At 34.1% G+C, this 10,806-nt stretch overlaps 2 protein-coding genes across 2 annotated transcripts in view; one reads left to right on the top strand and one right to left on the bottom strand.

Annotated features, from left to right (window-relative positions):
* The window catches only part of LOC109864236 (RNA cytidine acetyltransferase), a 5,502-nt gene extending 3,225 nt beyond the window's left edge, over window positions 1–2,277 (top strand). The window contains exons 11-17 of the mRNA XM_020445258.1: window positions 155–331; window positions 416–563; window positions 651–795; window positions 889–1,097; window positions 1,387–1,559; window positions 1,633–1,881; window positions 1,953–2,277. Coding sequence (XP_020300847.1) covers window positions 155–331; window positions 416–563; window positions 651–795; window positions 889–1,097; window positions 1,387–1,559; window positions 1,633–1,881; window positions 1,953–2,180 — 1,329 coding nt within the window. The 3' untranslated portion in view covers window positions 2,181–2,277. The remainder of the gene's footprint in view (window positions 1–154; window positions 332–415; window positions 564–650; window positions 796–888; window positions 1,098–1,386; window positions 1,560–1,632; window positions 1,882–1,952) is intronic.
* A 24-nt stretch (window positions 2,278–2,301) lies between these two features.
* LOC109851634 (nuclear fragile X mental retardation-interacting protein 1) lies at window positions 2,302–8,100 on the bottom strand. The gene is made up of 6 exons (XM_020421889.1): window positions 7,675–8,100; window positions 6,995–7,186; window positions 3,746–4,047; window positions 3,403–3,632; window positions 2,987–3,193; window positions 2,302–2,915 (listed from the first exon to the last, which is right to left on the bottom strand). Exons 1-6 carry the CDS (start codon window positions 8,098–8,100, stop codon window positions 2,521–2,523), a joined length of 1,752 nt encoding a protein of 583 aa, XP_020277478.1. The 3' UTR covers window positions 2,302–2,520.
* Window positions 8,101–10,806: the final 2,706 nt, after the last annotated feature.

Genomic DNA, 10,806 nt, shown 5'->3' with positions numbered 1-10,806 from the left:
ATGTATATGTATTATTTAGTGTTATATATAACATAAATTACAGTCATGTTATTTTCACGTGTTGTTTTTCTACTCTTTCCTGTCACGTGACTTTTTTTTTTTTTTTTTTATTTTTTTTTTTTTTTTTTTTTTTTTTTTTTTTTTTTTTACACAGATCTGCTTAGAAGGTGAAATTAGCAAGAATAGTATAACTGAAAATCTGTCGCGAGGTCGTAGAGCAGCCGGCGATCTAATACCATGGACAATTGCGCAACAATATCAAGACGAAGATTTTCCTTTATTGGCTGGTGCACGTATTGTTCGGATCGCCACGCATCCTGATTATCACGGAGTATGTTTTTTCATATTTTACCGATATATTTGTAAAAAAAAAAAAAAACAAGCAATTTTACTAAAAAGAATAATAATTGCGCAGATGGGATATGGTAGTCGCGCGTTGCAACTGTTGAAGCAGTATTACGAAATGAAAATACCTAATCTCAATGAAGGTGATGCGCAAGAACCAGTGACGGAAATAACAAATGTTCCCGATGAAGCAGTTAGTTTATTAGAAGAAACTATCGGTAATTTTTTCTCGTATCTATCACATTTTTTTTATCGAAAAAAAAATTAAATTTGTTAAACTTACATATAAAACTACATACGTATAGAACCTCGCAGTTCGTTACCACCACTTCTCCTGAAATTGAACGAAAGGCTTCCAGAACATTTGGATTACATCGGTGTATCTTTCGGAATTACCGAGCAATTGTTGAAGTTTTGGAAGCGAGCCAATTTTGTACCTGTATATTTGAGGTACAAATCATTTTTTTATTTGTATATTTGAGGTACGAATAAGAAAAGTTGATATGAAAAATTCAGTGCTGTTGAACGTGTGTGATCTTTTAGGCAGACATCAAATGATATCACAGGTGAACATTCTTGTATAATGCTTTGCAAACTTAATGCGGAACAAGATAACAATAAGTGGCTGCAGGCTTATTGGAGTGATTTCCGTCGACGATTTATAAATTTACTCTCTTATTCGTTTAATACGTACCCGGTGTCGCTTGCGTTAAGTATATTAGTCAACAAAACAATATCTTTAAAACCTATAAGTAAGTGTAAATGCCGTATGTTTTTAATTTATTGTTACTTTTATTTTTGTTACAGTCAAACCTCTATAACTCGAAAACCTCTATTAGACGGAAATTTTTTCATTCCCTTCCGCTTCGCGGAAAGGAAAAAAAACTTCGATAAATCGAAACCTCTACAACTCGAAGATTTTACCTTTTCCCTTGAGATTCGAGTTATCAAGGTTCGACTGTATTATCATCATTGTTATTATTATGATATTAGATATGAGAACTGTGCAGAAGATCTGTAATGCAAGCAATTTTGTTTTAGTACTGAGTAAAGAAACATTAGATGTTTATTTTACGTCGTACGATCTAAAGCGTTTACAGATGTACAGTAATAACATGGCGGATTATCATTTAATTATGGACTTATTGCCATCTTTAGCGCGTCTGTACTTCCTAAATATGATGGCAGACACTCATTTCTCAGCAGCACAGTTGGTAAGATATAATTTATTATACATAAATAGTTCAATTTCTTTCAATTACTGTAACAATACATAAAAATTCCTAGGCGATTCTACTTGGTTTGGGATTGCAACATAAAACCGTTGATAAATTATCGGAAGAATTGAATCTACCATCCTCACAGTTACTTGCTTTATTTAATCGTATAATACGCAAATCAGTTCAATATTTCAACGGTGTCGCGGAGCAATACGTTGAGAGTACTATATTGACGAAAGGATCCGTCAACGAAGAAGTGAAAGTAAATCCTTTAGGTGGACAAAGTCTACAGGAAGAATTAGAAAGCGCAGCTAAGGTATTTCACACAAATTTATTTTTGAGAAATTGTTGTATCGTTAAAATATTAATCTGATATCGCATACACAGGAATTGAAAGTAAAACAAAAAGCGGAATTGGAAAAATTAAAAAAGGAAAATTTAGAGCAGTATGTTATCAAAGGATCGGAAGCCGAATGGACAACTGTGCTATCTGGCAAACACAGCAAGAGCCTTATTTCTGTAAAGACTGGCGAAAAGAGATCACTGGGAAATGAGAGCATAGAGGAAGAAAAAAAACAAACAAAAAAGAAGAAACGGCATTCTTCGAAATTATAAATGACGTATTTTTTACATAATTACATGTAGATTTTGAAATGTAACGACTTACATACAGTTTATGTATAATATCTGAGTAAAATAAAAACACAACAGTAAACATGATGATAAAACACTTAAACTTTCCTTTATTAATTTATAACAAATAACTTATTATTTAACTTATTTTTTTATTGTGGTACAAAGTTATATCAAGGTATTTACTTATTGAAATACAACTATTTAAAAAAATATATTTCAGTCTTTCTTTTTGCAACTACTTGTTCTATTTTACAGTGCAGGTATGTAGATTAAAAATATTACATTTGTGCATATGTGTGCGGCTACTAAAAAAACATTATCACGCAGTTATTACAAGATTTTGTTTAGGTACATTATTTTGATCATTATTGGAATCAAAAAAATTGTTATCTATGATATATTTCACGCATTGGCAAATTAAATTTCTTTCATGTTGTATGTCACGTGCAAGCAGTTTTTCCAACAATCGATTATGATATCTGTTCAACAGTTTTTCTTTCTTCTGTTGCGCGACTTGTATTCGTTCCGTTTCACGTTTTTGTTTATCGTGACGCTCACGGACAATATTGTGATTCTCTCTTTCGTTCGATTTATTATCCGTGCAAAACTCCACTCCTTTAGAAGTTTTTTCATTATCTGTATTTTCCATTACTTTATTATCCTGGTTGTCTTGCATTTTTGTTTTTTTAATTGGTACTTCTTCTGGACATTCATCTGAAAGATTTAAAACTTTAATATTCTTTTTAAAAAAGATGATATACAATAATAAAGACAACAGTTTATACCATCATCATCCGTTCCATAATCCGCTACTAAAGAAGGTAATACGGACGAAGTAGATAAATTAATGTGTTCTTCTTTTGTAGATGGTTGCGGTATATCATCTTCATCCGAAATATTGCCACTAATCGTTTCAGATATATGTGTTTGTTTTATTTGTTCTTCTAAACAAACTCCACTATCTTCTTCTTTTTCTTCTTCGTCCAGAATGTCTGAAGTACGACGATTATAACATAAGAAATCAATTTTATATAATAATTTGCGTGCAACAAAGACAATCAAAATAAAATTTGGAAGTTTCAACTAATTTAATACGTAAATTCAAATTCTAAGTTGGTTTTTTTTTGTGAATATTTTTCTACACGTTAAAATACTGAAAGAATTAGTGTTGCGTGTAATCACATATATTTTTGTCACTTACTTGTTCCACGAAATGGGCGTAAACCTCTATATACTTCGTCCGTAGATGCGTAATTGTTAATTACTTCGCGTACACGTCGTTTACGAGGTCTGCGTTTTTTCTCGCGCGTATTTATCGACGGTGTTCTTTTTGTTTGTACATTAGAAGACTGCTTAATTATTTCTCCTCTTTGCAACTTTTCGAGCTCTTCTGCTTCGCGCAATTTCTTGTTAGCTTCAGTAGGATACTTTCTGTTTTAACGTTCGGAAGACACAAAAAGTTTACATATCTTCATTTTCACAATGCGGTAATTTAAAAAGAAAAAATTATATGAATCATTGCAATACAGCCCAGAATAACTTACTTTTTTCGCTCCGCTATCCAGTTTTTTACACCTTCTGGCGTTGATAGATTTTTCATCCTCTCGTATAAACCACTACGATGTTGCATATTAATATGTTTCTCAACGAGTAACGGATGTGCCGAAAACGTACATCCATCAATGTCACAAACTGCGTGCTCATTTTTATGTTTGGTAAAAAGATTTTCGGATGGAAAATCCCTGTCGCATACCTCGCAATAGTAAGACTTGTCATCGTCGTCGGAACTAACGCAATTTTCGTCTCTTTGATCGTACGGCTCTTCGTCATTCGGATACAGATGAGCCTAGAAACCGTGACTTAAATTTTGTTTTAACATCCTACACGAAAGAGAAAGAGAAAGAGAAAGAAAGACAGATAAGGTAATCATACAAATTTGTCTGTCCATAAATATATCAATAAATGTATATAAAAGTTAGATCTCGATATATGTATTTATACACACTGTCTATCTATGTTACGGAGCTATCTGCTTTTTAATAATATACATAATTATTATGCAAACATTTAAAGCCCGGGGTATTCAGAAATTTAATTTTTTAATTTCTTTACTTATATATGAAAAGTTCAGATCTTCTTTCAGCATTGCTCATTTTTTTATTATTTGGATAAAAATTCGAGCATGTATATAATTTTATTGAAGCGTTAATTAATCATCTTTACTAAGCGTATACAGTAGCACTAGACTAACACACACACACACACACTTATGCAGCTTGTATGACACAGAATGCGTTAATCAGAACTTTGTCGAGAAATTTTATATAAATTACACAATTATAAAATATTATCTCTACAAATATCATCATAATATATATTTTTTTCCATATTGCAAATGATAATATGTATATGCACATATTTTTTATATTTTATTCTGTACATTAACATGACTTATGTGTACAAGTTTTCATTTTAATTAAATGATTTAAACAATTACTTGATTGAAAAAAACAAAATATTATTTTCATAGTTCAGAACGATTGTTTTTGTTGTCACGTGAGGCCAACTTTCTTTTCAGTGGTTAAAAATGATGATAACACCAGAATTAGAATTTATAGAAATATGATTTATTTTTACATTAAATTCTAAATTACAAATTTTTGCCTTTCTTTTTGATGTTGTTCTACGACTTTTGGAAGTCATTCATAAAGTAAATAAGAATACGTTAAATATGACAGATCTAGATCATAAACATTGATAAAAGTCATAATATTAGTCGAACAGAACCACAAGCTACTATAGATCGTCTTTGTACAAATGTATTATCAACAAAATTTTATGTCTATTTTTATCATCACTGCAATATCGCTTGTTATTTGTATATTTTAAGCGTTTTATAGCTTGCGGCACTGTATACTGACCGTAAATTATAAAGAAAATGCTTTGAAGAAAATTATATTCACAAGAGACGGTCAGAAGTTATAGTTATCTATCTATATCGTATCATATGATGTATGTATTCAACTGTATTAGATATTTTTATAAGTATGTATAATAATATATATATATATTATACATATATTATATATATATATACACATACATATATATATATACATACATATAATATATTATTATATATATATAATATATGTATAATATATATATATATTATTATACATATATATATATACACACACACATGACGTAAAAGACTTTACATACATATATAGGTATGTATATTAATATGTATATATATATATATATATATATATATATATATATATATATATATATATATATATATATATATATGTAAAAGACTTTAAACAAATTGTTGCTTAATTCTTATATGAATTATTTTAACTTTTAGATACTATCATTTTAGATGACACAAATGCTATTTTCTCAAAATAATCTTAAATATAAATTGTAAAATAGCATACACTTATATACACACATGTTAATATAAGTCAGATTAAATAATACAAAATATATCACATGAATATATTGTTCCCGAAATAATGAAAAACAAAAAGAAAGAAATGAAAAATCGTATTCAATCGTTTTCATATTAAAGATTTAGATGAAACTTGTAACAATAATGCTTATAAGATTTACCAGATATTATCAAAACTAAGGATTAAATCGTTCTGAAGTTTGAAAACAGAATGTCGTATTACGTAATTTTAATTCTTTTTTTAGGAGGAGTAGCCTGTGAGCGACTGTGCTTGTTCGCTGGAAGGCAGTGTCTCCTCTATTTGCTCCTTTTGATCACTTTGTGTTGTATTCTCAACTTTCTGAACACCCACGGATTCAACATTGTTATCTGTTTTCTGACCGCCCTGTAAAATTAAAGTAATCCATTAACACTTAATGGAACAAGCTGGATTTTTATCACACAACGACTACTACACGTGTTTGCACATATATATATATATATATATGTATATCAAATTGAAAGCGCCTGGGAGGTAGGCAACCCATTGTGAATTCACAAACGATTTGTGAAACAGCACAAACAAGTGCAAACGATTCTGAAACAGCATTCGTTTTCAGATTTCTGATATCTTATTAAATTAGCTGAGTTACTACACAGATAGTGCGAATTAAAAACAAATTTGTTATTTTGTGCAAACCCGTAAGGATACGAACGAAATTTGGAAAAAGATACAGATATGTGTATAAGATCACATACATTTTTTTTTAATTATTCAATATTATAAAGTACTGGCAATTTGTTTTTGTCTCCTCCCGGTATAAATTTTTAATCCAGAGCGGTGTAAACAGGAACAAATCGAGTACAATCAAATGCTTTATTTTTTCAAACATTTGATATCTTAAAGCTGCCTACTTCTAGGCGTAACTTAGGCGTCGCATAGTGAAGTGGTGATGTATCGCGAAAACCTCACGTTTGTTGACAACATATCATCTATACCCCCCTCTATATGTTGTATATCCTAAGTAAAATCTAAATTTACTTCAAAATCGCCCCTGTACATATTCATCTAAGGTATATTACGTATGTTGTGATAATAAAAATAAGATTTATGGAATTTATTTAGATACACATGAGAAATGAAGGAAAACAAAATCAAGAACATATATCATCAAGCATAGCAGCAGAAACTTATAAGTTAGAAAATTTGAAATATTACTAATATTCTACAATAGACTCGTATGTACTAAAATATACTTTTACCAAAATGCACCGCAATAACAAAAAAAAAAATCAAGAATATCACAAGAGCAAATACAGAAACTTTTAACAGATATAAAGAGACAAAAAATACCTGTTCAGGATGTTTTGAAAGAAACTCATTTTTTGCATCTCTTATCATCCGTGTTACTTTATTTCGTAAATCCTTAAACTCGTCCCACTCTGTAGCACTTTTGCTCTTTTTTGCTCTAACATACAATTTATTTTTCTTTTGAATCTCGTTACGAATTTCATCAGTCATCCATGGCTTTTTTAATTCAATTTCCTAAAGAACGTTAGAGTTTTCCAATGAGGTTTCAATATTTAGACAATAACATATGAGAAAAATTATAAATTTTACTATAAAAAAATTTGGACGCTAAGATATAAATAACATAAAATAAAGGCCAAGAAGAATCTGTTGGTTAAGATAATTTTATATTTTATAAAATATTTAGTTTTATATTTTATAAAACAACAACAGAATGATGTGATATTATCTCTCCAGATCCTAGATCATTTGTTAAAAAAGTTGTCTCACGAGACAATATATAAATGTTTAGAAGATATATAATATTAAAGATATTTTTTCTTAGAATAAAAAACACTTTAGAAATCTCTTTGTCGTCTAGCGACATAATTTGCAAATCAAATTAAAGAATTTTTATCAGAAAAAACTATCGCAGGGTCAAAGTGCGATGAGTTCAAGAGTAAAAACAAGCTTTTCAAAGAGCCTTAATAAACAGCGTCACGTACGAATTCGTGGATACGTACTTCCTGTTTGGTAACTTTTTTTGTGGCGCTCATTGACTTGCCCTTGACAGTGCCGTTGCCTGCGTTGAACCTGTATCTTGGTGGTATCTGGTGTTGTTGCTGCGGCTGCGGCAGCATTCTCCGCGGCCACGGTCTCATTGGTAATCCGCGCGGTACTCCAGAACCGCGTGGGACTACCGGTGGCATAATCGGCATGCAGCGTGGTCTGGGACCGGCGGAAAACAAGGGCGGCAGCATGCCGTTCGGCCGAGACACGCCGTGATCGGGTCTCGGCGGTGGCGGTCGCAAACCACCTGGTGCGAACCTCGGCGGCGGCATAAATCTGCTGCCGAATCGGGGCGGCGGAAGCGGACGCACGCCGGTCGGTGGTACTCGGGGACGGTGATTCGGATACTCCATGAAAGATCCCCTGTTGAGCGGGCTCATTCTCAATTTACTCTTCGGTTAAGTTTTTTGTCACGGAAATGATAGATCAGAAACGTTTTCGTCGCTGAGCGCGGATCTCACCCACCCGGCGCGAGAAACACAACCCGACGACGAACTACTTTTCGCGACGCGCGCGCCAAACTAACTGACGCGAAGTTATCAGCGTTTTAGATCGTTCGATACTTACAACTCGAAGTCTGTCTCGCGAATGTTAAAAGGAAAGGTGCTTTCAGGCGACACTTGTGTAACACAGTGCCCATTAGTGTGAGAAAGAGCGATTAGTCTCACTCACACCAGTGGACACTGCACAGTGGCCCTGTTCGGTTGTTAACTGGCAGTACTGAAAAATCTATAGTATACGTGACACGAATCTATAGATTTTCAGTACTGCCAGTAAAAAAACGAACGCAGCCAGTGTCGTCCAGTGTCGCTTGTGTACACACGTAGCTGGAAAGCACCCAATAGGCCTGTTCCACAATACAGTCGTAAGCAATTGTGACGACCAATTGCAACCGACGGCAGAACTGCAGGCGCACGAACAATTCCTATTGGGCGAGGACCGCCAAGAGAGCGAGCGGTATGCGAGAGACGCGGCGCAGGCGCTAGAAGCAGAAGCAGACGACGCCATGGTGCAGCTGGAAAGGCTGATGGAAATGGCGCAGGAGGGCGCGCAGCACCCAGATGATGATTCAGAGGGCAGCACTATCGGCGCGAGCGACCCGTATTGGGAAGGCCGCGAAATTTAAACATTAATTAGAAAAGAAACTAAGAAACAAAGTAGAATTTAGGATGTAAATGTATATATTATTATTATGGTGATGGGAAATGAATAAAAAAGTTATTATTAATACCATGTCTGTTATTAGATAGCATAATTAGAAGGTTAGATAAGAAGAAGCCGAAAGGCTTGCTTTAATGCGTTTTCTCGTATTATTATCATCATTGTTTTATTATAGTTATTAAAATTTCAGTGAACAAAAGAAATTAAGCAAAAGAAAACACAAAGGCACGTAACGAGAAATAAATAGGAAAATTAGAACAGGATTAATGAAGGAAGTAAGAGAAGACTGAAGAGAAACTTCTCGAATGTTCGGGGCAATAGAAAAAAAAGAAAAAAGGAAGATTAAGAACAAAAAATAGAAGAAAGGAATAAAGCTAGGCATTAGACAACAGAAGCGAGAAAAAAAATTTTTTAATAATTATAAGTTAATAAAACATACCCCCGAAGCTTCGAGAAGGTCTAGGCGAGAGGGGGAAGGCGCAATATAAGGGAGCGAAACGAGACAGGAGAGATCGTCAGGAAAAGATCAGTCGAGCGATAAGATCGGGGAAAACTCGTGGATAACGCGAAAAAATCGGCTGCGGCGATACGTAACGAAAATCATCCGCGTAATAGAGAAAACGCACCAATATTGTAAATTCCGCGAGAAAAGGAAAGTTTAATTGATTGTGTGACTAAATAGCGCGTTTGTGGTGATGTATATAGTGAAGAGATAAAATAAAATTTAATTCATTAGTTATTCTGAAAGAATAAAGTTGTTGCGTTAATTTAAAACCCTTGGTGGAGTGTCTCCTTGAATACACAACGGCACCTCATAAGGCGAACCGCTCATATCCTAGAGTCCACTGCTGATTGGCCACGAACGGATCGTCAACGAAGACGATTGGCGGAGCGTCAGCCGGATCTAGACGGAACGAAACAGGGCGCCAACCAGAGGTCAGCCGAGAAGCGGTTTCAGGCGAAGGGCTCAACCACCATTGGTTAATATAGAAACGGATACGGTAGGAACCAATCGCCGAAAGGTAAGTCCCGGGGCTCCGGATTCGAAAGGGAGGACAGGTATGATAAAAGGCCCGCGAGATCGGGAATATCCTGTAAATCCTTATTAATCCAGTGCGAGTGACGGGCAAGCGGCGGGAATAACTATTAATATCCAGGATTTCCATTGAGGGAAGAAATCCAATCGTGAGTACAGAATTTCGCTTGAGCGAACAATGATATATATTAATACCTTGTCGGCTATAAGGATAAACCGACTGGCGACCGTAGGACAAAATCTAAAAATAATTTACGTACTAGGGACTAGGATTTAGGGAAATCCGGTCACACAATCACAATCGATTATTTTTCTGTGATTTGTCTGTGATTGATCGATTTCTCACGACTTTCAGCTTACAATTGTATTGTAGAACAGGCCGTAGCGCAACGCTCTCCATTTTTGTGCCGCAAATATAAGGATGCGCGTTCATGCTGACCAATGGACGGACGGAGTTTTCGTCCGTTCCAATTCTCTTCTCTTATGGCTAGGGCTGTGTTCAGTTAAGCAAGATGGAACGAACTAATGCAGGAAATGCAGGAAATACAGGAATTGGAACTAATGAAACTAATGAAACTAATGAAAGAAGTGAAAATAGTGAAAAAAAAGAAGGTTGGCTTCCCTGATCTGTTGCGGAACATGTGTAGTGGCAAAATTGGAACCGAAACAATTCTTTAAGTTTCCATTCCGAAGAAAGTGAAAAAGGAAACGAGAGAAGGCGGCGCATACGGATTATAATTAAAAAAAAAAAAAAATTGGAATTTATAGAATCAAACAAGGAAGCGTTAATTGTGACAGAAGATGGTGCGGTCTAACAATGGTAACTAACAATACGATGGTCATTATTTCCCATGCTAATTGTTTTGCAAGTAATTGAACAGCAGAAAAC

Source organism: Pseudomyrmex gracilis, unplaced genomic scaffold (genome assembly GCF_002006095.1).
Source record: "Pseudomyrmex gracilis isolate BER0280 unplaced genomic scaffold, ASM200609v1 scaffold_18, whole genome shotgun sequence".
NCBI lineage: Eukaryota > Metazoa > Arthropoda > Insecta > Hymenoptera > Formicidae > Pseudomyrmex > Pseudomyrmex gracilis.
This window is presented reverse-complemented; position numbering and strand designations above follow the sequence as displayed.